General features: G+C 57.1%; 1 protein-coding gene and 1 long non-coding RNA gene across 7 annotated transcripts in view; one reads left to right on the forward strand and one right to left on the reverse strand.

Annotated features, from left to right (window-relative positions):
- LOC144681865 (uncharacterized) overlaps positions 1–21,447 on the reverse strand; it is a 38,420-nt gene extending 16,973 nt beyond the window's left edge. The window contains exon 1 of the long non-coding RNA XR_013576864.1: positions 21,310–21,447. This is a non-coding gene — a long non-coding RNA (uncharacterized LOC144681865). The remainder of the gene's footprint in view (positions 1–21,309) is intronic.
- The window catches only part of cnot1 (CCR4-NOT transcription complex, subunit 1), a 190,227-nt gene continuing 185,077 nt past the window's right edge, over positions 21,266–26,415 (forward strand). For 4 of the 6 annotated variants that reach the window (XM_078543931.1, XM_078543934.1, XM_078543935.1 and 1 more), the window contains exon 1: positions 21,437–21,837. In XM_078543931.1, the coding sequence (XP_078400057.1) occupies positions 21,736–21,837 (102 nt within the window). In that variant the 5' untranslated portion in view covers positions 21,437–21,735. Of the gene's footprint in view, positions 21,838–26,415 lie in introns of all 6 variants that reach the window. The other 2 variants (XM_078543933.1, XM_078543932.1) reach the window with 2 other exon arrangements.

Consider the following 26,415-nt stretch of genomic DNA (forward strand, 5'->3'; position numbering starts at 1 on the left):
GACAGAGGATGGGAGCGGGAGGGAGTGAGCCGGAATCCCCCAGGAGAGAGGATGGGACCGGGAGGGAGTGAGCCGGAATCCCCCGGGACAGAGGATGGGAGCGGGAGGGAGTGAGCCGGAATCCCCCAGGAGAGAGGATGGGACCGGGAGGGAGTGAGCCGGAATCCACCGGGACAGAGGATGGGAGCAGGAGGGAGTGAGCCGGAATCCCCTGGGAGAGAGCATGGGAGTGGGACGGAGTGAGCCGGAATCCCCCAGGAGAGAGGATGGGAGCGCAGTGAATGTGCCCGAATCCCCCGGGAGAGAAGATGGGAGCGGGAGGGAGTGAGCTGGAATTCTCCAAGAGAGGATGGGAGCGGGAATTGGAGGGAGTGAGCTGGACTCCCCCAGGAGTGAGGATGGGAGTAGGAGGGATGAGCTGGAATCCTCCAGGAGCGAGGATGTGAGCGGGAGGGAGTGAGCTGGAAAGCCCCGGGAGACATGGTTGGGAGCGGGAGGGAGTGTGCCGGAATCCCCCGGGAGAGAGGATGGGAGCGGGAGGGTGTGAGCCAGGTTCCCCAAGGAGAGAGGATGGGAGCGGAGGGAGTGAGGCGGAATCCCCCAGGAGAGAGGATGGGAGCGGGAGGGAGTGAGCTGGAACTCCCTGGGAGAGAGGATGGGAGTGGGAATGGGAGGGAGTGAGCTGCAATCCCCTAAGAGAGAGGATGGGAGCGGGAATGGGAGGGAGTGAACTGGAATGCCCCAGGAGAGAGGATGGGAGCGGGAATTGGAAGGAGTATGCTGGAGTCCCCCAGGAGAGAGGATAGGATTGGGAGGGAGTGAGCTGGAATTCCCCCAGCAGAGAGGATTGGAGCGGGAGGGAGTGACCCCGAATCCCCCGGGAGAGAGGATGAGAGCGGGAGGGAGTGAGCTGGAATTCCCCAGGAGAGAGGATGGGAGCGGGAGGGAGTGAGCTGGAATCCCCCAGGAGAGTGGATGGGAGCGCGAGGGTGTGAGCTGGAATTCCCCAGCAGAGAGGATGGGAGCGGGAATGGGAGGGGATGAGCTGGTATCACCTAGGGGAGAGGATGGGTGCCGGAATGAGAGGGAGTGAGCTGGGACCCCCAGGAGAGAGGATGGGAGTAGGAGGGATGAGCTGGAATCCTCAAGGAGCGAGGATGTGAGCGGGAGGGAGTGAGCTGGAATCCTCCAGGAGCGAGGATGGGAGCAGGAGGGTGTGAGCTGCAATCCTCCAAGAGAATAGGAGCGGTAATGGGAGGGAGTGAGCTGGAGTCCCCCAAGAGAGAGGATGTGAGCGGGAATGGGAGTGAGCTGGAATTCTCCAGGAGAGAGGATGGGAGCAGGAAGGAGTGAGCTGGAATGCCCCAAGAGGATGGGAGCGGTAATGGGCGGGAGTGCGCTGGATTCCCCCAGGAGATAGGATGGGTGCTGGAGGGAGTGAGCTGGAATCCCCAGGACGCGAGGACGGGCGTGGGAATGGGAGGGAGTGAGCTGGAGTCCCCCAGGAGAGAGGATGGGAGTGGGAATGGGAGGGAGTGAGCTGGAGTCCCCCAGGAGAGAGGATGGGAGCGGGAGGGAGAGAGCTGGAATTCCCCGGGAGAGAGGATGGGAGCGGGAATGGAAGGGAGTGAGCTGGGATCCCCCAAGAGAGAGAATGGGAGCGGGAATGGGGTGGAGTGAGCTGGAATGCCCCAGGAGACAGGATGGGAGTGCGAATTGGAGGGAGTGTGCTGGAGTCCGCCAGGAGAGAGGATGGCATTGGGAGGGAGTGAGCTGGAAATCCCCAGGAGAGAGGATGGGAGCGGGAGGGAGTGAGCTGGCATTCCCAAGGAGAGAGGATGGGAGGGGGATGGAGGAGTTGTAGTCCCCCAGGAGAGAGGATGGGAGCGGGAGGGAGTGAGCTAGAAATCCCAGGAAAGAGGATGGGAGCGGGAGGGAGAGACCTGGAATCCCCCAGGAGAGAGGATGGGAGCGGGAGGGAGTGAGCTGGAATCCCCGGGAAGAGAGGATGGGATTGGGAATGGGAGGGAGTGACCTGGAATCCCCCAGGAGAGAGAATGGGAGAGGGAGGGAGTGAGTTGGAATCCTCCAGGAGGGAGGATGGGAGCGGGAGGGAGTGGGTTGGAATCCCCCGGGAGAGAGGATGGGAGCGGGAGGAAGTGAGCCGGAATCCCCCAGGAGAGAGGACGCGAGCGGGAGGGAGTGAGCCGGAACCCCCGGGAGAGAGGATGGGAGAGGGAGGGAGTGAGCCGGAATCCCCCGGGGGAGAGGACGCAAGCGGGAGGGAGTGAGCCGGAACCCCCGGGAGAGAGGATGGGAGCGGGAGGGTGTGAGGCGGAATCCGCCAGGAGAGAGGATGGGAGCGGGAGGGTGTGAGCCGGGATCTCCCAGGAGAGAGGATGGGAGCCGAGGGAGTGAGCCGGAATCACCCAGGAGAGAGGATGGGAGCGGGAGGGAGTGAGCTGGAATCCCCCGGGAGGGAGATGGGTGCGATAGGGAGTGAGCTGGAATTTCACAGAAGAGAGGTTGGGTACGGGAATGGGAGGGACTGAGCTCGTATCCCCCAGGATAGAGGATGGGAGAGGGAATTGGATGGTGTGAGCTGAGTTCCCCAGGAGAGAGAATGTGAGCGAGAATGGGAGTGAGCTGGAACTCTCCAGGAGAGATGATGGGAGCAGGAATGAGAGGGACTGAGCTGGAGTCCCCCAGGAGAGAGGTTGGGAGTAGGAGGGATGAGCTGGAATCCTCCAGGAGCGAGGATGGGATCGGGAGGGAGTCAGCTGCAATCCTCCAGGAGTGAGGATGATGGTGGTAATGGGAGGGAGTGAGCTGGAATCCTCCAGGAGCAAGGATGGGAGCGGGAGGTAGTGAGCTGGAAACCACCAAGAGGATGGGAGCGGCAATGGGAGGGAGTGCGCTGGATTCCCCCAGGAGATAGGATGGCAGTGGGAATGGGATGAAGTGAGCTCGAGTCACCCAGGAGAGAGAGTGGGAACGGGAGGGAGTGAGCTGCCTCCCTCCAGGAACGAGGATGGGAGCGGGAGAGAGTGAGCTGGAATCCCCCAAGAGGATGGGAGAGGGAATGGGAGGGAGTGCGCTGGATTCCCCCAGGAGAGAGGATGGGAGCTGGAGGGAGTGAGCTGGAATCCCCCAGGAGAGAGGATGGGAGCGGGAGAGAGTGAGCCGGAATACCCCAGGAGAGAGGATGGGACCGGGAGGGAGTGAGCCGGAATCCCCCGGGACAGAGGATGGGACCGGGAGGGAGTGAGCCGGAATCCCCCGGGACAGAGGATGGGAGCGGGAGGGAGTGAGCCGGAATCCCCCAGGAGAGAGGATGGGACCGGGAGGTAGTGAGCCGGAATCCACCGGGACAGAGGATGGGAGCGGGAGGGAGTGAGCTGGAATCCCCTGGGAGAGAGCATGGGAGTGGGACGGAGTGAGCCGGAATCCCCCAGGAGAGAGGATGGGAGCACAGTGAATGTGCCCGAATCCCCCGGGAGAGAAGATGGGAGCTGGAGGGAGTGAGCTGGAATTCTCCAGGAGAGAGGATGGGAGCGGGAATTGGAGGGAGTGAGCTGGAGTCCCCCAGGAGTGAGGATGGGAGTAGGAGGGATGAGCTGGAATCCTCCAGGAGCGAGGATGTGAGCGGGAGGGAGTGAGCTGGAAAGCCCCGGGAGACATGGTTGGGAGCGGGAGGGAGTGTGCCGGAATCCCCCGGGAGAGAGGATGGGAGCGGGAGGGTGTGAGCCAGGTTCCCCAAGGAGAGAGGATGGGAGCGGAGGGAGTGAGGCGGAATCCCCCAGGAGAGAGGATGGGAGCGGGAGGGAGTGAGCTGGAACTCCCTGGGAGAGAGGATGGGAGTGGGAATGGGAGGGAGTGAGCTGGAATCCCCTAAGAGAGAGGATGGGAGCGGGAATGGGAGGGAGTGAGCTGGAATGCCCCAGGAGAGAGGATGGGAGCGGGAATTGGAAGGAGTATGCTGGAGTCTCCCAGGAGAGAGGATAGGATTGGGAGGGAGTGAGCTGGATTCCCCCAGGAGAGAGGATGGGAGGGGGAGGGAGTGAGCTGGAATTCCCCCAGCAGAGAGGATCGGAGCGGGAGGGAGTGACCCCGAATCCCCCGGGAGAGAGGATGGGAGCAGGAGGGAGTGAGCTGGAATTCCACAGGAGAGAGGATGGGAGCGGGAGGGAGTGAGCTGGAATCCCCCAGGAGAGTGGATGGGAGCGCGAGGGTGTGAGCTGGAATTCCCCAGCAGAGAGGATGGGAGCGGGAATGGAAGGGAGTGAGCTGGAATCCCCCAAGAGAGAGGATGGGAGCGGGAATGGGAGGGAGTGATCTGGATTCCCCCAGGAGAGGGAGGATGGTAGTGGGAGGGAGTGAGCTGGAATCCCCCGGAAAAGAGGATGGAAGCGGGAGGGAGTGAGCCGGAATCCCCCGGGAGAGAGGTTGGGAGCGGGAGGGAGTGAGCCGGAATCCCCCGTAAAAGAGGATGGGAGTGGGAGGGAGTGAGCCGGAATCCACCGGGAGAGAGGATGGGAACGGGAGGGAGTGAGCCAGAATCCCCCAGTAGAGACGATGGGAGCGGAGGGAGTGAGCCCAAATCTCCCGGGAGAGAAGATGGGAGCGGGAGGGAGTGAGCTGGAATTCTCCAGGAGAGAGGATGGGAGCAGGAATGGGAGGGGGTGAGCTGGTATCACCTAGGGGAGAGGATGGGTGCTGGAATGGGAGGGAGTGAGCTGGAGGCCCCCAGGAGAGAGGATGGGAGTAGGAGGGATGAGCTGAAATCCTCCAGGAACGAGGATGTGAGCGGGAGGGAGTGAGCTAGAATCCTCCAGGAGCGAGGATGGGAGCGGCAGTGTGTGAGCTCCAATCCCCCAAGAGAATGGGAGCGGTAATGGGAGGGAGTGAGCTGGAGTCCCCCAAGAGAGAGGATGTGAGCGGGAATGGGAGTGAGCTGGAATTCTCCAGGAGAGAGGATGGGAGCAGGAAGGAGTGAGCTGGAATGCCCCAAGAGGATGGGAGCAGTAATGGGAGGGAGTGCGCTGGATTCCCCCAGGGGATAGGATGGGTGCTGGAGGGAGTGAGCTGGAATCCCCGGGAAGAGAGGATGGGCGTGGGAATGGGAGGGAGTGAGCTGGAGTCCCCCCGGAGATAGGATGGGAGTGGGAATGGGAAGTAGTGAGCTGGAGTCCCCCAGGAGAGAGGATGGGAGCGGGAGGGAGTGAGCTGGAATTCCCCGGGAGAGAGGATGGGAGCGGGAATGGAAGGGAGTGAGCTGGGATCCCCCAAGAGAGAGAATAGGAGCGGGAATGGGGTGGAGTGAGCTGGAATGCCCCAGGAGACAGGATGGGAGCAGGAATTGGAGGGAGTGTGCTGGAGTCCGCCAGGAGAGAGAATGGGATTGGGAGAGAGTGGGCTGGAAATCCTCAGGAGAGAGGATGGGAGCGGGAGGGAGTGAGCTGGCATTCCCAAGGAGGGAGGATGGGAGGGGGATGGAGTGAGCTGGAGACCCACAGGAGAGAGGAAGTGAGCGGGAGGGAGTGAGTTGTAGTCCCCCAGGAGAGAGGATGGGAGCGGGAGGGAGTGAGCTGGAAATCCCAGGAAAGAGGATGGGTTCGGGAGGGAGTGTCCTGGAATCCCCCAGGAGAGAGGAACGGAGCGGGAGCGAGTGAGCTGGAATCCCCGGGAAGAGAGGATGGGATTGGGAAATGGAGGGAGTGACCTGGATTCCCCAGGAAAGAGGATGGAAGAGGGAGGGAGTGAGCTGGAATCCCCCTGGAGAGAGGATGGGAGAGGGAGGAAGTGAGCTGCAATCATCCAGGAGAGAGGATGGGAGCGGTAGGGAGTGGGTTGGAATCCCCCGGGAGAAAGGATGGGAGTGGAGAGAGTGAGCCACAATCCCCCAGGAGAGAGAATGGAGCGGGAGGGAGTGAGCTGGAATTCTCCAGGAAAGAGGATGGGAGCAGGAATGGGCGGGGGTGAGCTGGTATCACCTAGGGGAGAGGATGGGTGCCGGAATGGGAGGGAGTGTGCTGGAGTCCGCCAGGAGAGAGGATGGGAGTAGGAGGGATGAGCTGGAATCCTCAAGGAGCGAGGATGTGAGCGGGAGGGAGTGAGCTGGAATCCTCCAGAAGCGAGGACGGGAGCAGGAAGGAGTGAGCTGGAATGCCCCAAGAGGATGGTAGCGGTAATCGGCGGGAGTCCGCTGGATTCCCCCAGGAGATAGGATGGGTGCTGGAGGGAGTGAGCTGGAATCCCCCAGGAGAGAGGATGGGAGTGGGAATGGGAGGGAGTGAGCTGGAGTCCCCCAGGAGAGAGGATGGGAGCGGGAGGGAGAGAGCTGGAATTCCCCGGGAGAGAAGATGGGAGCGGGAATGGAAGGGAGTGAGCTGGGATCCCCCAAGAGAGAGAATGGGAGCGGGAATGGGGTGGAGTGAGCTGGAATGCCCCAGGAGACAGGATGGGAGCCGGAATTGGAGGGAGTGTGCTGGAGTCCGCCAGGAGAGAGGATGGGATTGGGAGGAAGTGAGCTGGAAATCCCCAGGAGAGAGGATGGGAGCGGGAGGGACTGAGCTGTCATTCCCAAGGGGAGAGGATGGGAGGGGGAGGGAGTGAGCTGGAGTCCCACAGGAGAGAGGAAGGGAACGAGAGGGAGTGAGTTGTAGTCCCCCAGGAGAGAGGATGGGAGCGGGAGGGAGTGAGCTGGAAATCCCAGGAAAGAGGATGGGAGCGGGAGGGAGTGACCTGGAATCCCCCAGGAGAGAGAATGTGAACGGAAGGGAGTGAGCTGGAATCCCCGGGAAGAGAGGATGGGATTGGGAATGGGAGGGAGTGAGCTGGAATCCCCCAGGAGAGAGGATGGGAGAGGGAAGGAGTGAGCTGGAACCCTCCAGGAGAGAGGATGGTAGCGGGAGGGAGTGGGTTGGAATCCCCCGGGAGAGAGGATGGGAGCGGGAGGGAGTGAGCCGGAATCCCACGGGAGAGAGGACAGGAGTGGGAGGGAGTGAGCCGGAATCCCCCGGGAGAGAGGATGGGAGCGGGAGGGAGTGAGGCGGTATCCACCAGGAGAGAGGATGGGTGCGGGAGGGAGTGAGCTGGAATTTCCCAGAAGAGAGATTGGGTACGGGAATGGGAGGGACTGAGCTGGTATCCCCCAGAATAGAGGATGGGTGAGGGAATTGGAGGGTGTGAGCTGAGTTCCACAGGAGAGAGAATGTGAGCGAGAATGGGAGTGAGCTGGAACTCTCCAGGAGAGATGATGGGAGCAGAAATGGGAGGGAGTGAGCTGGTGTCCCCCAGGAGAGAGGATGGGAGTAGGAGGGATGAGCTGGAATTCTGCAGGAGCGAGGATGGGATCGGCAGGGAGTGAGCTGCAATCCTCCAGGAGCGAGGATGGGAGTGGTAATGGGAGGGAGTGAGCTGGAATCCTCCAGGAGCGAGGATGGGAGCAGGAGTGAGTGAGCTGGAATCCACCAAGAGGATGGGAGCGGCAATGGGAGGGAGTGCGCTGGATTCCCACAGGATATAGGATGGGAGTGGGAATGGGATGAAGTGAGCTCGAGTCACCCAGGAGAGAGAGTGGGAACGGGAGGGAGTGAGCTGCCTTCCTCCAGGAACGAGGATGGGAGCGGGAGGGAGTGAGCTGGAATCCCCCAAGAGGATGGGAGCGGGAATGGGAGGGAGTGCTCTGGATTCCCCCAGGAGAGAGGGTGGGAGCTGGAGGGAGTGAGCTGGAATCCCCCAGGAGAGATGATGGGAGCGGGAGGGAGTGAGTCGGAATCCCCCAGGAGAGAGGATGGGACCGGGAGGGAGTGAGCCGGAATCCCCCAGGACAGAGGATGGGAGCGGGAGGGAGTGAGCCGGAATCCCCAGGGAGAGAGCATGGGAGTGGGAGAGAGTGAGCCGGAATCCCCCAGGAGAGAGGATGGGAGCGGAGTGAGTGAGCCCGAATCCCCCGGGAGAGAGGATGGGAGCGGGAGGGAGTGAGCTGGAATTCTCCAGGAGAGAGGATGGGAGTAGGACGGATGAACTGGAATCCTCCAGGAGCGAGGATGTGAGCGGGGGGGAGTGAGCTGGAAACCCCCGGGAGTCAGGTTGGGAGCGGGAGGGAGTGTGCCGGAATCCCCCGGGAGAGAGGATGGGAGCGGGAGGGTGTGAGCCAGGATCCCCCAGGATAGAGGATGGGAGCGGAGGGAGTGAGGCGGAATCCCCCAAGAGAGAGGATGGGAGCGGGAGGGAGTGAGCTGGAATTCCCTGGGAGAGAGGATGGGAGTGGGAATGGGAGAGAGTGAGCTGGAATACCCCAAGAGAGAGGATGGGAGCGGGAATGGGAGGGAGTGAGCTGGAATGCCCCAGGAGAGAGGATGGGAGCAGGAATTGGAGGGAGTATGCTGGAGTCTCCCAGGAGAGAGGATGGGATTGGGAGGGAGTGAGCTGGATTCCCCCAGGAGAGAGGATGGGTGGGGGAGGGAGTGAGCTGGAATTCCCCCAGCAGAGAGGATGGGAGCGGGAGGGAGTGACCTCGAATCCCCCGGGAGAGAGGATGGGAGCGGGAGGGAGTGAGCTGGAATTCCCCAGGAGAGAGAATGGGAGCGGGAGGGAGTGAGCTGGAATCCCCCAGGAGAGTGGATGGGAGCGCGAGGGTGTGAGCTGGAATTCCCCAGCAGAGAAAATGGGAGCGGGAAAGGAAGGGAGTGAGCTGGAATCCCCCAAGAGAGAGATTGGGTGCGGGAATGGGAGGGAGTGATCTGGATTCGCCCAGGAGAGGGAGGATGGTAGTGGGATGGAGTGAGCTGGAATCCCCTGGAAAAGAGGATGGGAGCGGGAGGGAGTGAGCCAGAATCCCCCGGGAGAGAGGTTGGGAGCGGGAGGGAGTGTGCCGGAATCCCCCGTAAAAGAGGATGGGAGTGGGAGGGAGTGAGCCGGAATCCACCCGGACAGAGGATGGGAACGGGAGGGAGTGAGCCAGAATCCCTCGGTAGAGAGGATGGGAGCGGGAGGGAGTGAGCCGGAATCCCCCAGGAGAAAGAATGGGAGTGGAGGGAGTGAGCCCGAATCCCCCGGGAGAGAACATGGGAGTGGGAGGGAGTGAGCTGGAATTCTCCAGGAGAGAGGATGGGAGCAGGAATGGGAGGGGGTGAGCTGGAGTCCCCCAGGAGAGAGGATGGGAGTAGGAGGGATGAGCTGGAATCCTCCAGGAGCGAGGATGTGAGCGGGAGGGAGTGAGCTGGAATCCTCCAGGAGCGAGGATGGGAGTGGGAGGGTGGAGCTGCAATCCCCCAAGAGAATGGGAGCAGTAATGGAAGGGAGTGAGCTGGAGTCCCCCAATGGAGAGGATGTGAGCGGGAATGGGAGTCAGCTGGAATTCTCCAGGAGAGAGGATGGGAGCAGGAAGGAGTGAGCTGGAATGCCCCAAGAGGATGGGAGCGGTAATGGGAGGGAGTGCGCTGGATTCCCCCAGGAGATAGGATGGGCGCTGGAAGGAGTGAGCTGGAATCCCTGGGAAGAGAGGATGGGCATGGGAATGGGAGGCAGTGAGCTGGAGTCCCCCAGGAGAGAGGATGGGAGTGGGAATGGGAGGGAGTGAGCTGGAGTCCCCTAGGAGAGAGGATGGGAGCGGGAGGGTGTGAGGCGGAATCCCCCGGGAGAGAGGATGGGAGAGGGAGGGAGTGAGCTGGAATCCCCCGGGAGAGAGGATGGGAGCGGGAGGGTGTGAGGCGGAATACCCCGGGAGAGAGGATGGGAGCGGGAGGGTGTGAGCCGGGATCACCCAGGAGAGAGGATGGGAGCGGAGGGAGTGAGCTGGAATTCCCCGGGAGAGAGGATGGGAGCGGGAGGGTGTGAGGCGGAATCCCCCGGGAGAGAGGATGGAAGAGGGAGGGAGTGAGCCAGAATCCCCCGGGAGAGAGGATGGGAGCGGGAGGGTGTGAGGCGGAATCCCCCGGGAGAGAGGATGGGAGCGGGAGGGTGTGAGCCGGGATCACCCAGGAGAGAGGATGGGAGCGGAGGGAGTGAGCTGGAATTTCCCAGAAGAGAGATTAGGTACGGGAATGGGAGGGACTGAGCTGGTATCCACCAGGATAGAGGATGGGAGAGGGAATTGGAGGGAGTGAGCTGAGTTCCCCAGGAGAGAGGATGTGAGTGAGAATGGGAGTGAGCTGGAACTCTCCAGGAGAGATGATGGGAGCAGAAATAGGAGGGAGTGAGCTGGAGTCCCCCAAGGAGAGAGGGTGGGAGTAGGAGGGATGAGCTGGAATCCTCCAGGAGCGAGGATGGGATCGGCAGGGAGTGAGCAGCAATCCTCCAGGAGCGAGGATGGGAGTGGTAATGGGAGGGAGTGAGCTGGAATCCTCCAGGAGCGAGGATGGGAGCGGGAGGGAGTGAGCTGGAATCCACCAAGAGGATGGGAGCGAGAATGGGAGGGAGTGCGCTGGATTCCCACAGGAGATAGGATGGCAGTGGGAATGGGAGGAAGCGAGCTCGAGTCACCCAGAAGAGAGAGTGGGAGCGGGAGGGAGTGAGCTGCCTTCCTCCAGGAACGAGGATGGGAGCGGGAGGGAGTGAGCTGGAATCCCCCAAGAGGATGGGAGTGGGAATGGGAGGGAGTGCGCTGGATTCCCCCAGGAGAGAGGATGGGAGCTGGAGGGAGTGAGCTGGAATCCCCCAGGAGAGAGGATGGGAGCGGGAGGGAGTGTGCCGGTATTCCCCAGGAGAGAGGACAGGAGCGGGAGGGTGTGAGGCGGAATCCCCCGAGAGAGAGGATGGGAGCGGGAGGGAGTGAGCCGGAATGCTCCGGGAGAGAGGATGGGAGCGGGAGGGTGTAAGGCGGAATCCCCCGGGTGAGAGGATGGGAGCCGGAAGGTGTGAGCCGGGATCCCCTAGGAGAGGGGTTGGGAGCGGAGGGAGTGAGCTGGAATTTCCCAGAAGAGAGATTAGGTACGGGAATGGGAGGGACTGAGCTGGTATCCACCAGGATAGAGGATGGGAGAGGGAATTGGAGGGAGTGAGCTGAATTCCCCAGGAGAGAGGATGTGAGTGAGAATGGGAGTGAGCTGGAACTCTCCAGGAGAGATGATGGGAGCAGAAATAGGAGGGAGTGAGCTGGAGTCCCCCAAGGAGAGAGGGTGGGAGTAGGAGGGATGAGCTGGAATCCTCCAGGAGCGAGGATGGGATCGGCAGGGAGTGAGCAGCAATCCTCCAGGAGCGAGGATGGGAGCGGGAGGGAGTGTGCCGGTATTCCCCAGGAGAGAGGACAGGAGCGGGAGGGTGTGAGGCGGAATCCCCCGAGAGAGAGGATGGGAGCGGGAGGGAGTGAGCCGGAATCCCCCGGGTGAGAGGATGGGAGCCGGAAGGTGTGAGCCGGGATCCCCCAGGAGAGGGGTTGGGAGCGGAGGGAGTGAGCTGGAATCCCCCAGGAGAGAGGATGGGAGCGGGAGGGAGTGAGCCGGTATCCCCCAGGAGAGAGGACGGGAGCGGGAAGGTGTGAGCCGGGATCCCACAGGAGAGGGGCTGGGAGCGGAGGGAGTGAGCTGGAATCCCCCAGGAGAGACGATGGGAGCGGGAGGGAGTGAGACGGTATCCCCCAGGAGCGAGGATGGGAGCGAGAGGGAGTCAGCTGGAATCCCCCGGGAGGGGGATGGGTGCGGGAGGGAGTGAGCTGGAATTTCCCAGAAGAGAGGATGGGTACGGGAATGGGAAGGAGTGAGCTGGAATCCCCCAGGATAGAGGATGGGAGGAGGAATTTGAGGGAGTGAGCTGTGTTCCCCAGGAGAGAGGATGGGAGTAGAAGGGATGACCTGGAATCCTCCAGGTGCGAGGATGGGATCGGGAGGGAGTGAGCTGGAATCCTCCAGGAGCGAGGATGGGAGCGGGAGGGAGTGAGCTGGAATCCCCCAAGAGGATGGGAGCAGGAATGGGAGGGAGTGCGCTGGATTCCCCCAGGAGAGAGGATGGGAGCGGGAGGGAGTGAGTTGGAATCCCCCGGAAGAGAGGATCGGAGTGGGAATGGGAGGAAGTGAGCTCGAGTCACCCAGAAGGGAGGATGGGAACGGGAGGGAGTGAGCTGAAATCCCCCAGGAGAGAGGATGGGAGCGGGAGGGAGTGATCTGCAATTCCCCAGGAGAGAGGATGGGAGATGGAATGGGAGGGAGTGAGCTGGAATCCCCCAGGAGGGGGATGGGTGCGGGAGGGAGCGAGCTGGAATTTCCCAGAAGAGAGGATGGGTACGGGAATGGGAGGGAGTGAGCTGCAATCCCCCGGGAGAGAGGTTGGGAGCGGTTGGGAGTGTGCCGGAATCCCCCGGAAAAGAGGATGGGAGCGGGAGGGTATAAGCCGGGATTCCCCCAGAGAGAGGATGGGAGCGGGAGGGAGTGATCTGGAATTCCCCAGGAGAGAGGATGGGAGATGGAAAGGGAGGGAGTGAGCTGGAATTCCCCCGGAGAGGGAATGGGAGCGGGATGGAGTGAGCCGGGATCCCCCAGGAGAGGGGCTGGGAGCGGAGGGAGTGAGCCGGAATCCCCCAGGAGAGAGGATGGGAGCGGGAGGGAGTGAGCCGGTATCCCCCAGGAGACAGGATGGGAGCGAGAGGGAGTGAGCTGGAATCCCCCAGGAGGGGGATGGGTGCGGGAGGGAGCGAGCTGGAATTTCCCAGAAGAGAGGATGGGTACGGGAATGGGAGGGAGTGAGCTGCAATCCCCCGGGAGAGAGGTTGGGAGCGGTTGGGAGTGTGCCGGAATCCCCCGGAAAAGAGGATGGGAGCGGGAGGGAGTGAGCTGGTATCCCCCGGTACAGAGGATGGGAGCGGGAGGGAGTGAGCCGGAATCCCCCGTGAGAGAGCATGGGAGTGGGAGGGAGTGGGCCGGAATCCCCCAGGAGAGAGGATGGGAGCGAAGTGAGTGAGCCCGAATCCCCCGGGAGAGAGGATGGGAGCGGGAGGGAGTGAGCTGGAATTCTCCAGGAGAGAGGATGGGAGCGGGAATTGGAGGGAGTGAGCTGGAGTCCCCCAGGAGAGAGGATGGGAGTAGGAGGGATGAGCTGGAATCCTCCAGGAACGAGGATGTGAGCGGGAGGGAGTGAGCTGAAACCCCCGGGAGAGAGGTTGGGAGCGGGAGGGAGTGTGCCGGAATCCCCCAGAAAAGGGGATGGGAGTGGGAATGGGAGGGAGTGAGCTGGAGTCCCCCAAGAGAGAGGATGTGAGCGGGAATGGGAGTGAGCTGGAATTCTCCAGGAGAGAAGGATGGGAGCAGGAAGGAGTGAGCTGGAATCCCCCAAGAGGATGGGAGCGGTAATGGGAGGGAGTGCGCTGGATTCCCCCAGGAGATAGGATGGGAGCTGGCGGGAGTGAGCTGGAATCCCCAGGAAGAGAGGATGGGTGTGGGAATGGGAGGGAGTGAGCTGGAGTCCCCCAGGAGAGAGGATGGGAGTGGGAATGGGAGGGAGTGAGCTGGAGTCCCCCAGGAGAGAGGATGGGAGCGGGAATGGGAGGGAGTGAGCTGGAGTCCCTCAGGGGAGAGGATGGGAGGGGGAGGGAATGAGCTGGAATTCCCGGGGAGAGAGGATGGGAGCAGGAATGGAAGGGAGTGAGCTGGAATCCCCCAAGAGAGAGAATGGGAGCGGGAATGAGGTGGAGTGAGCTGGAATGCCCCAGGAGACAGGATGGGAGCGGGAATTGGAGGGAGTGTGCTGGAGTCCGTCAGGAGAGAGGATGGGAGCGGGAGGGAGTGAGCTGGCATTCCCAAGGAGAGAGGATGGGAGGGGGAGGGAGTGAGCTGGAGCCCCACAGGAGAGAGGAAGGGAGCAGGAGGGAGTGAACTGGAAATCCCAGGAAAGAGGATGGGAGCGGGAGGGAATGACCTGGAATCCCCCAGGAGAGAGGATGGGAGCGGGAGGGAGTGAGCTGGAATCCCCGGGAAGGGAGGATGGGATTGGGAATGGGAGGGAGTGACCTTGAATCCCCCAGGAGAGAGGATGGGAGCGGGAGGGAGTGGGCTGGAATCCCGCGGGAGAGAGGATGGGAGCGGGAGGGAGCGAGCCGGAATCCCCCGGGACAGAGGATGGGAGCGGGATGGAGTGTGCCGGAATCCCCCGGGAGAGAGGTTGGGAGCGGGATGAAGTGTGCCGGAATCCCCCGGGAGAGAGGATGGGAGCAGGAGGGTATAAGCCGGGATTCCCCCGGAGAGAGGATCGGTGCGGAGGGAGTGAGCCGGAATCCCCCGGGAGAGAGAATGGGAGCGGGAGGGAGTGAGCAGGAATCCCCCGGGAGGGGGATGCGAGCGGGGGGAGTGAGCTGGAATTTCCCAGGAGAAAGGATGGGAGCGGGAATGGGAGTGAGTGAGCTGGAGTCCCCCAGGAGAGAGGATGGGTGTAGGAGGGATGAGCTGGAATCCTCCAGGAGTGAGGATGGGATCAGGAGGGAGTGAGCTGCAAACCTCCAGGAGCGAGGATGGGAGTGGTAATGGGAGGGAGTGAGCTGGAATGCTCCAGGAGCGACGATGGGAGGGGCAGGGAGTGAGCTGGAATCCACCAAGAGGACGGGAGCGGCAATGGGAGGGAGTGCGCTGGATTCCCACAGGAGATAGGATGGGAGTGGGAATGGGAGGAAGTGAGCTTGAGTCACGCAGGTGAGAGAGTGGGAGCGGGAGGGAGTGAGCTGCCTTCCTCCAGGAACGAGGATGGGAGCGGGAGGGAGTGAGCTGGAATCCCCCAAGAGGATGGTAGTGGGAATGGGATGGAGTGAGCTGGATTCCCCCAGGAGGGAGGATGGGAGCGGGAGGGAGTGAGCTGGAATCCCCCAGGAGAGAGGATGGGAGCGGGTATGGGAGGGAGTGAGCTGGAATCCCGCAGGATAGAGGATGGGTGCAGGAGGGAGTGAGCTGGATTCCCGCTGGAGAGAGGATGGGAGCGGGAGGCAGTGAGCTGGAATCCCCCAGGAGAGAGGATGGGAGCGGGTATGGGAGGGAGTGAGCTGGAATCGCCCAAGATAGACATTGGGAGCGGGAATTGGAGGGAGTGAGCTGAGTCCCCCAGGAGAGAGGATGGATGCGGGAGGGAGTCAGCTGGAATTCCCCAGGAGAGAGGATGGGACGGGGAGGGAGTGAGCTGGAGTCCCACAGGAGAGAGGATGGGAGCGGGAGTGTGTGAGCTGGAGTCCCCCAGGAGAGGGGATAGGAGCGGGACGGAGTGAGCTGGAACACCCAAGAGAGTGGGAATGGGCGGGAGTGAGCTGGAATCCCCCGGGAGAGAGGTTGGGAGAGAGAATTGGAGGGAGCGTGCTGGAGTCCCCCAGGAGAGAGGATGGGATTGGGAGGGAGTGAGCTGGAATTCCCCAGGATAGGGGATGGGATTGGGAGGGAGTGAGCTGGAATGCCCCAGGAGAGAGGATGGGAGCGGGAATTGGAGGGAGCGTGCTGGAGTCCCCAAGGAGAGAGGATGGGATTGGGAGGGAGTGAGCTGGAATCCCCCAGGAGAGAGGATGGGAGCAGGAGGGAGTGAGCTGGAATCCCGCAAGAGAGAGGGTGGGAGCAGGGGGGGAGTGAGCTGGAATCCCCCAAGAGGTTGGGAGCAGGAATGGGAGCAAGTGCGCTGGTTTCCCCCAGGAGATAGGATGGGAGTGGGAGGGAGTGAGCTGGAGTCCCCCAGACAGAGGGTGGGAGTGGGAAGGAGTAAGCTGGAAACCCCCAGGAGAGAGGATGGGAGCGGGAGGGAGTGAGCTGGAATCCCTCAGGAGAGAGGATGGGAGCGGGAGTGAGTGTGCTGGAATACCCCAAGAGAGAGGATGGGAGAGGGAATGGGAGTGAGTGAGCTGGAATCCCCCCGATGAGAGGATGGGAGAGGGATGGAGTGAGCTGGGATCCCCTAGGAGAGAGGATGGGAGCGGTAGGGAGTGAGCTGGGATCCCCCAGGAGAGATGATGGGAGCGGGAGGGAGTGAGCTGGAAATCCCAGGAGAGAGGATGGGATTGGGAGGGAGTGAGTTGGAATCCGCCATGAGAGAAGATGGGAGTGGGAATGGGAGGGAGTGAGCTGGAATCCCGCAGGATAGAGGATGGGTGGAGGAGGGAGTGAGCTGGAATCCCCCAGGAGAGAGGATGGGAGCGGGAGGGAGTGAGCTGGAATCCCCCAGGAGAGTCGATGGGAGCGGGAATGCGAGGGAGTGAGCTGGAATTCCGCAGGATAGAAGATGGGTGCAAGAGGGAGTGAGCTGGAATCCCCCAGGAGAGAAGATGGGAGCGGGAATTGGAGTTAGTGAGCTGAGTCCCCCAGGAGAGAGGATGGGAGCGGGTATGGGAGGGAGTGAGCTGGAATCCCGCAGGATAGAGGATGGGTGCAGGAGGGAGTGAGCTGGAATCCCCCAGTAGAGAGTATGGGAGCGGGAGGGAGTGAGCTGGAATCCCCCAGGAGAGAGGATGGGAGCGGGAATTGGAGGGAGTGAGCTGGTTTCCCCCAGGAGGAAGGATGGGAGGGGGAATCGGAGGGAGTGAGCTGGAATCCCGCAGGATAGAGGATGGGAGTGGGAATGGGAGGCAGTGAGCTGGAATCGCCCAAGATAGAGGATGAGAGCGGGAATTGGAGGGAGTGAGCTGAGTCTCCCAGGAGAGCGGATGGATGCGGGAGGGAGTGAGCTGGTATTCCCCAGGAGAGAGGATGGGAGCGGGAGGGAGTGAGCTGGAACCCCCAAGAGAGTGGGAATGGGTGAGAGTGAGCTGGAATCCCCCCGGAGAGAGGATGGGAGCAGGATGGAGTGAGCTGGGATCCCACAGGAGAGAGGATGGGAGCGGGAGGGAGTGAGCTGGAAATCCCAGGAGAGAGGATGGGATCGGGAGGGAGTGAGTTGAGTCCCCCAGGAGAGAGGATGGGAGCAGGAGGAAGTGAGCTGGAATCCCCCAAGAGGATGGGAGCGGGAATGGGAGCAAGCGCGCTGGATTCCCCCAGGAGATAGGATGGGAGTGCGAGGGAGTGAGCTGGAGTCCCCCAGGAGAGAGGGTGGGCGTGGGAGTGAGTGTGCTGGAATCCCCCAGCAGAGAGGATGGGCGCGGGAGTGAGTGTGCTGGAATCCCCCAAGAGAGAGGATGGGAGTGGGAATGGGAGGGAGTGAGCTGGATTCCCCCAGGAGAGGGGATGGGAGCGGGAGGGAGTGAGTTGGAATCCCCCGGGAGAGAGGATGGGAGCGGGAGGGAGTGAGTTGGAATCCCCCGGGAGAGATGATGGGAGAGGGAATGCGAGGGAGTGAGCTGGGTTCCCCCGGGAGAGAGGATGGGAGCGGGAGGGAGTGAGTTGGAATCCCCCGGGAGAGAGGATGTGAGAGGGAATGGGGAGTGAGTGAGCTGGGTTCCCCCAGGAGAGAGGATGGGAGCAGGATGGAGTGAGCTGGGATCCCACAGGAGAGAGGATGTGAGCAGGAGGGAGTGAGCTGGGATCCCACAGGAGAGAGGATGGGAGCAGGGGGGAGTGAACTGGAAATCCAGGAGAGAGGATGGGATCGGGAGGAGTGAGCTGGAATCAACCCAGGAGAGAGGTTGGGAGAGAGAATCGGAGAATCCCCCCGGAAAGAGGATGGAAGCAGGATGGAGTGAGCTGGAGTCCCCCAGGAGATGGGATGGTAGTGGGAGGGAGTGAGCTGGAATCCCCCAGGAGAGAGGAAGGGTGCTGGAGGGAGTGAGCTGGAATCCCCCAGGAGAGAGGATGGGAGCGGGAATTGGAGGGAGTGAGCTGAGGCCCTCAGGAGAGAGGATGGGAGCGGGAGGGAGTGAGCTGGAATTCCCCAGGATAGGGGATGGGATTGGGAGGGAGTGAGCTGGAATGCCCCAGGAGAGAGGATGGAAGCGGGAATTGGAGGGAGCGTGCTGGAGTCCCCAAGGAGAGAGGATGGGATTGGGAGGGAGTGAGCTGGAATCTCCCAGGAGAGAGGATGGGAGCGGGAGGGAGTGAGCTGGATTCCCGCAAGAGTGGTGGGAGCAGGAGGGAGTGAGCTGCAATCCCCCAAGAGGTTGGGAGCAGGAATGGGAGCAAGTGCGCTGGTTTCCCCCAGGAGATAGGATGGGAGTGGGAGGGAGTGAGCTGGAGTCCCCCAGGACAGAGGGTGGGAGTGGGAGGGAGTGAGCTGGAAACCCTCAGGAGAGAGGATGGGAGCGGGAGTGAGTGTGCTGGAATACCCCAAGAGAGAGGATGGGAGAGGGAATGGGAGTGAGTGAGCTGGGATCCCCCAGGAGAGAGGATGGGAGCGGTAGGGAGTGAGCTGGGATCCCCCAGGAGAGATGATGGGAGCGGGAGGGAGTGAGCTGGAAATCCCAGGAGAGAGGATGGGATTGGGAGGGAGTGAGTTGGAATCCGCCATGAGAGAAGATGGGAGTGGGAATGGGAGGGAGTGAGCTGGAATCCCGCAGGATAGAGGATGGGTGGAGGAGGGAGTGAGCTGGAATCCCCCAGGAGAGAGGATGGGAGCGGGAGGGAGTGAGCTGGAATCCCCCAGGAGAGTCGATGGGAGCGGGAATGCGAGGGAGTGAGCTGGAATTCCGCAGGATAGAGGATGGGTGCAAGAGGGAGTGAGCTGGAATCCCCCAGGAGAGAAGATGGGAGCGGGAATTGGAGTTCGTGAGCTGAGTCCCCCAGGAGAGAGGATGGGAGCGGGAATGGGAGGGAGTGAGCTGGAATGCCGCAGGATAGAGGATGGGTGCAGGAAGGAGTGGGCTGGAATCCCCCAGTAGAGAGTATGGGAGCAGGAGGGAGTGAGCTGGAATCCCCCAGGAGAGAGGATGGGAGTGGGAATTGGAGGGAGTGAGCTGGTATCCCCCAGGAGGAAGGATGGGAGGGGGAATCGGAGGGAGTGAGCTGGAATCCCGCAGGATAGAGGATGGGAGTGGGAATGGGAGGCAGTGAGCTGGAATCGCCCAAGATAGAGGATGAGAGCGGGAATTGGAGGGAGTGAGCTGAGTCTCCCAGGAGAGAGGATGGATGCAGGAGGGAGTGAGCTGGTATTTCCCAGGAGAGAGGATGGGAGCGGGAGGGAGTGAGCTGGAACCCCCAAGAGAGTGGGAATGGGTGGGAGTGAGCTGGAATTCCCCGGGAGAGAGAATCGGAGGGAGTGAGCTGGAATCCCCCCGGAGAGAGGATGGGAGCAGGATGGAGTGAGCTGGTATCCCACAGGAGAGAGGATGGGAGCGGGAGGGAGTGAGCTGGAAATCCCAGGAGAGAGGATGGGATCGGGAGGGAGTGAGCTGAGTCCCCCAGGAGAGAGGATGGGAGCAGGAGGAAGTGAGCTGGAATCCCCCAAGAGAGAGGATGGGAGTGGGAATGGGAGGGAGTGAGCTGGATTCCCCCAGGAGAGGGGATGGGAGCGGGAGGGAGTGAGTTGGAATCCCCCGGGAGAGATGATGGGAGCGGGAGGGAGTGAGCTGGAAATCCCAGGAGAGAGGATGGGATTGGGAGGGAGTGAGCTGGAATCCCCCAGGCGAGACGATGGGAGCGGGAATGGGAGGGAGTGAGCTGGAATCCCGCAGGATAGAGGATGGGAGCGGGAGGGAGTGAGTTGGAATCTCCCGGGAGAGAGTGAGTTGGAATCTCCCGGGAGAGAGAATGGGAGCGGGAGGGAGTGAGCTGGAATCTCCCGGGAGAGAGAATGGGAGCGGGAGGGAGTGAGCTAGAATCCCCGGAGAGGGAGGAGGAGGAGGAGCATCGATGGCCTGAGGCTGCTGCCTTGATGCCGAGGAACATGATCAGATAATCCAGCCGCATGGTCACAGTGAGCACCTTCGCTCTGATTGATCATATTTTTCCTGTTATTTTATGAAAATATAAACGTCCCCCGAGCGCTGGGGATTTTCTGTCCTAACAAAAGTTTTTTGGGGCCGTCTTTCGTGCCATTATGTATTCGTCACATGATGCAAATACTATGTTAACACTTTTCACAACAAAATATTGATCAATTGGGGCAATTTTGAAGCTGATGCGAAAATAAAGAAGTTTTAACTATAATTAAAATTAATGAAAATACATTGTTCTGAATGACGTGCTGGAGACAGCCAGCATTGAAATGTACCATTGTAGTGGCTGCGCGGGGGGGAGGGGTTTTCCGGCAGCCGGGACAGGGAGAGGAATGATCCCGGCAGGTGGGAGGGGAGATTGCATTGTCGGGGTGGACAGGCGTTTTTGATTGGCTGTGGCAGAGTGGGGGAGGAGGAGTTTTGTGATTGGCCCTGCCGAGACCTCTGATTGGCACCTGCGGGTGGGGGCGGGGTTTGTGATTGGCCCTGGCAGGAAGGGGCGAGGCTTCTGATTAACCATGGCGGGTGGGGGCGGGGTTTGTCATGGACCTGGAGGGGTGGGCTTTCCATCCCTGGCGTATTGGGGCGGGGAGTCGAGGGGGCGGGTTTTATGATTGGACTGGCGGGGTGGGGAGGTGTTTTCGATTGGCTCTGGCAAGGTAGGGGTGGGGTTTGGGATTGGACCTGGCGACGTAGGTGACTGGATATTGGAGCGGGGGGGGCGGGACCTGGTAGGGGGCGTTTGCGATTGGCTGTGGTTGGGTGGGGGCGGGGTTTATGATTGGCTGTGATGGGGTGGGGACTGGGTTTGTGATTGGCTGTGGCGGGGAGGGGAGAGGCGGTACCTTTGGTTAACGTTGTCGGAAGAGAGGATGGGGGGAGGGGGCGGAATATGACAAAAAAATGACAAATTAAAAAAATAAAATAACAAACTTTGAACAAAAAACCCGCTGCAACCCGCTCACCGGAAACCCCCCAACTTTACCACCCCCCCCCCTCCCTCCCTCCATCAAAAAACTCGGAGCAGTCTCGCTCTCGCCCGACTAATCGCGCGACTAATCGGCGGGCTCGGGGTTGTTTTCCTCCTGGTATCGGGGATCCTTTATAAAAAAGAGAAAAATAAATTGAAGCGGAGATTTTTTTTCGTTTAAAAAAATAAGTATTCGGCGCTGAAAGTTTTCTGAGGAATATTTTTTATTGAATTTTTTTTTGGTGTTATTGTGTTTGTCGATGGTTCCAAGATGGCGCAGTGAGTGAGCGAGGCCCCGCCGCCCGCCCGCCCGCCCGCCATTTGCAGCCGCTCGACACCGAGCCCGCCGGCGACAGGGACAGCGAGCTCCGGTCCAGGCCCAGACCGCGCTCTCTCTTGTCTCCTTCCCCCCCCCCCCTCCCACCCTCTCCTCCTCCTCCTCACCCCCTCTCCCCCTCCTCGCCCCTTTCACACACATACACCGCCCCCCACCCTTTCCTTCCCTCCCCCTCCGGCCATTTCCCCCTCCCTCCCTCCCTCCCCACCCCCAATCCTCCCCACTCTCAGTGTCTCTAACCCTTACCGGCAGAGCAGCGCCATGTTCAGGCTACACGGAGGAGGAGGTGGAGGAGGAAGAGCGACAGCGGGAGAAAAGTGAGCGAGGAGCCCGGGGACAGGCTGAAGAGAAAAGAGAGTGAGTGAGAGAGACTGACGGGGGGCGAAGTCTTGAACTGAAGCGGAGCGGAAGCGGAGCAAACACTTTGTGAAGTGACCATTGGAGCGGCGGACTCTTCCCGTGAGAACATTTAGAAGGAGTTCCCTCCCCCCCCCCCTCCTCCTCCTCCACTCCCCCCAAAATTTCCCTCCCTCTTCCATCGTTGTATATTTAAAGAGAGAGAGAGAGAAAGGAAAGGCGCTGAAGAGAAAAGATAAATTTTTCTTTTTCCAGTAAAAGAAAGGGGAATAATGACCATTTCCCGCTTTCCTCAGCTGACCGCCCCGACCAGCAATGAATCTTGACTCGTTATCGCTGGCCTTGTCTCAAATCAGCTACCTTGTGGACAACCTGACCAAGAAGAATTACAAATCCAGCCAGCAGGAGATCTCTCATGTGAGTTTTTTTTTGCCGAGAAACAAGTCTCTCGCACAGCGTTACGAGAGGCCCAGGGAGCCTGAGGCCTGCTGTATTTCACAGAGAAAGGGAAAGTGAATGTGTGTGGGAGGGGAGAGAAACTGTAATGTAACTTTAATTTTAAAAAGAACAACTCGTGGTTGAACGGCAACTTTGCAGACTGATCGCCCTCTTTAATTAAAGAACATTAATCCCAATACGAAAGTAGAGGGGTGAATAGGAACTCACATGGTGAAGTCTGGGCCTACAAAAAGTTAATGGTTAGGCATTGCATTAAAACATTTAACGTTCCCGGGCAAGAAAACTAGTTACTCAGTTGCTGAAACAGATGGGCAGAAAGTTTTAGTTTTCATGTTTGGGAAACGTTACGCTTGTTACAAAATGTTCAACTCGGTATGAGTTCCTAACTCATTCAGGAGTGAGGCCTAGTAAAGGGATCAGTGGAAAGTGGGGGAAGGGAGGGAATGGAGCTGGTGTGTATGGCACAGTGTATAAAACTAGATTTGAAAGTAATTCCTTTAAGCAATACTTTGAGCTTAACGATGTAGCTTTCTCGATTGATATCAGTTTTGTATTTAATCTATTCCTTTAAATCCACAAAAGATTTTTAATTCAAGAATACAGATTCATTGGCAACCTAGCTATGACTCATTAGGTTCCCAACTTTGAAATGCTCTGCGACACTTAAATTATATTCTATCTTCATTTAATTGCCTCCTTTGTCCAACTTTCAAGTTGAGAGAAACTTCTCTAGTTTAGCTTGACTTTCGTAAACCACTAGACTCCAAAAACAAATAATCACTGGGCTCCAAAAGCAAATCATTCTTTGAAAATATTATCTAAGTTCAAGCTTTTCTCACTTTTCAAAAGTTGAATACACGTGTGTTAGCTATTTAAAGGAAATGGGTGTTGTAGAAAATATCAAACAATTGAACGCGAACTGCAAAGGCAACATTGTGTTGAGAGTTTTGTTTTTAAGAAGTTGGAATAGAAAAACTGACTTTAGGCCTAAATGGAGAATGAGAATAAGTTTGAGTTTGTCTATCAAATATGCTGTATGTTTATAAACAAAACATGCAATTTTGTGCCTTTGTTGTTCGATCATTGACCATTAGGAGAATGAAAGAGAATTATCCATATTATTTTATAGAAATATAGTACATTAATTTGAAATAAAATGCTGGAAATACTCCGGTTAGGCAGTATCTGTGGGGTAGGGGTATCAGGTCGATGATTTTTCATCCGAAATCAATTTGTAATTTGAATCCCACTAATTTTTGACAATGCCCAAAGTTTAAACTGAAAAAATCAGCTGTGTTCTGAAACTTAGTTAAGTTTTTGAACAAATTTAGAAAAGTAATGAATGTGATGGGATGTGTAATCTTTGAGGAGAATTAACCTCAGTGGGTCTAAGGAAATTTAACTCTAATGAATAATGCACTGAGGCTGTTGGTTTGGTGCAAATTTATTAATTGCAAATGAAATTGGCCTAACTAATCAAGTCTAGTCAGTTAATAATTGCCAACTATTTGAACAAAAAGTATAGTGGATCAGCAAGAATGGGGTGAGGGAATACAGTAAGAGAGAACATACAGAAAACCCAATGGGGGCTTTTTCTCCCCTTGTTCCTTCTATTTTTAATGGACGAAAAAGACTTTGTTTCTAATCTCCCTTCTCGCCCAATGGGTGGTCTCACCCACTTGGATGGGTGTCATATCTCTAGTAGTTAAGTGGGGATTAAGTCTGATTGCATTCAGCCTAAATAACCACGTTATTGCTACTCAGTGTGAACTCCCTTATGGGTTATGATATGCTTAGATTGCCGTAGTGATTCTGTTCCTTTTATGTGCTTTGCATCTTATACTAAGCATAAAATAGTTGGGGGAAAATTTGACCTGGAGTTCAAGATGCTTTGCATCTTGCAGGTGCAGGAACAATGTTTAGGAATTGTGTTTTTGCACTCATTGAAAATATGTAGACAGTTATTATTTTTATAATTATTAGGAAACCAGTAGTAAAATTTGCATTTTTGGATGATGCATAAAAAGTTTTCAAGAGATTTTGCAAATATTTGGCATACTGTGTTGGTTTTGACTGGTACAGATTGGATATTAATTTACATAGAGTACATTTTAAAAATTCCCAGGCGTAGGGTCTTGGAAGGAGAACCTGTCAGAGATCCTGTGTTGTCCACTGCTGGAAGTTATGCATGTTGTCATTGGTGAGGCTAAGACAGTACTTGACTGGGTTGCGATCATACTGGTCATTATACTCTTGAACAGTCAAATCAACATTTTAAGCAGTTCAAAACAAGTTTAATAAGATTTTGATATCCATGCTTTTTAAAAGTTTACTTTTCACTTGTATAGGGTTTTTCAATTTTAGTCTTTTTCAGAGTGACTAGTGAGGTACTGTGGGGATCAGTGCTTGGGCCCCAGCTTATTCACAATATATATCAATGAAGTGGATGAGGGAACCAAATGTAATATTTCCAAATTTGCTGACGACACAAAACTAGGTGGGAATGTGAGTGGTGAGGAGGATGTAAAGAGACTTCAAGGTGATTTAGACAAGTTGAGTGAGTGGGCAAATACATGGCAGATGCAATATAATGTGGATAAGTGTGAAGCAAGAAAAAACAAAATGGCAGAGTATTTAAATAGTGATAAATTGGGAAATGCTAATGTACATAACATAAATGCTGGATGTCCTTGCACACCAGTCACTGAAAGCAAGCATGCAGATGCAGCAAGCAGTTATGCAGGCAAATGGTATGTTGCCGTTATTGCAAGAGGACTTGAGTACAAGGAGCAAGGATGTCTTACTGTAGCTATTCAGTGCCTTGGTGAGACCACACCTGGAGTATTGTGTGCAGTTTTGGTCTCCTTACCTAAGAAAGGATATACTTGCCATGGAGGGAGTGCAGCAAAAGTTCACCAGACTGATTCCTTGGATGCAGGATTGTCATATGAGGAGAGATCGGGTCAACTAGGCCTGTATTCACTGGAGCTCAGAAGAATGAGAGGGGACTTCATTGAAATGTATAAAATTTTGACAGGGCTGGATAGACTGGATGCAGAGATGATGTTTCCTCCGGCTGGGGTAAGCCATTTAGGACTGAGATAAGAAATGCCTTCACTCAAGAGGGTGATGAACCTGTGGAATTCTCTACCACAGAGGGCTTTAGGGCCAAGTCACTGGATATATTTAAGAAGCAAATAGGTTTCTAGACTCTAAAGGCATCAAGGGGTATGGGGAGAGAGTGGGAGAATAGCATTGAGATAGAGAATCAACCATGATCATATTGGATGGTGGAGCAGACTCGAAGGGCCAAATTACCTACTCCTATTTTTTATGTTTCTATTTTTTTTTAAGAGGGTTGCACGTAATTCACAGAAGCTTTATCTTTGAGGCAGCAGTTAAAAATATAGTTCATGTAAAGGCCACTGCTAGTGCTTCAAATTAGAGGAGCTAGAACTAATTGCACGCGGCTCAAAAAGAAGCTGTAGTAATCCCTCTTTCGGAAAGCTAAATTAAGCTACTTCAGTAATTCATCATTAAAGCACAACAAAACTGATCCACTTGAGTGTGATATTATGGCACCATACCCAAAGAATCCATTCCTTCAGGAGCAGAGGTAACAAAGGGAGAAAACTTGGTTATGGTAAATTGTAAAAGCATATTTAAAATGGATATCCATCGTTTTAGTGTTGATCCCTTTCCACTTTTAGCTGAAGAACCTGGCAAGTTTTAACTTCTGTCAAATGCCTTAAGTTTGAGGTTTCAATGATTATTGGTGACATTTTCTACTTTTAATCAGCTTTTTATTCTAAAGAAACATAAATTTGGCTTTAGTATTTCTTTGTTTAATTTCTATATATCAATAGGATTATGTTCTCGTGACACAATAGAGTTCAACATCTCCAGTTGAGAGTCCTTAGTTGTGATCAGGGGTGGCTAACAGGCCTTCCTTACAGAGAGGAGGAATCACGGTCAGTTTTGGAAGTCCTAGAAGTGAGATTCTAGTGAATCCGTGTTATAAGTTCTTGAAAACCTCCATATCCTTCTAATAGTGGAATTTCAATATGGCTCACAGTAATGAGGTCTTAAGGTTTTGTATAGACTCATCATTACCTCTTAGTTTTTATACTTTATACCCCGTGAGACAAAAGTGAGAGTTTCATTAGCTTTTTTCCGGCCTTATCAGCTTGAGATGCTGCTATAACTGCCCTTTGAACCTATTGTCCCTAAGTCCCTTTACTCTTCCACTGAAATGTACCTACTTCCATTCAGAGCATAAGTGCTGCTTTTTTATATACCCAAAACCTTAGTTGCATTGAGCTGTTATCTGCCATTTTTATTTAGTCAATTTCCCTATCTTATTAATTGTTTAGAAGACCAAATAGATATTAACAATATCTCTGATTATGGTGTAAGATATAATTTACAATTTTTTACACCACTACCTCCAGGCCTATATACAGATATTTGGAACATAGGAGGAGGCCATTCAACCTGTCGAGCCTGCTCTGCCATTCAATATGATCATGGCTGATC

Source organism: Cetorhinus maximus, chromosome 6 (genome assembly GCF_964194155.1).
Source record: "Cetorhinus maximus chromosome 6, sCetMax3.hap1.1, whole genome shotgun sequence".
Taxonomy (NCBI): Eukaryota; Metazoa; Chordata; class Chondrichthyes; order Lamniformes; family Cetorhinidae; genus Cetorhinus; species Cetorhinus maximus.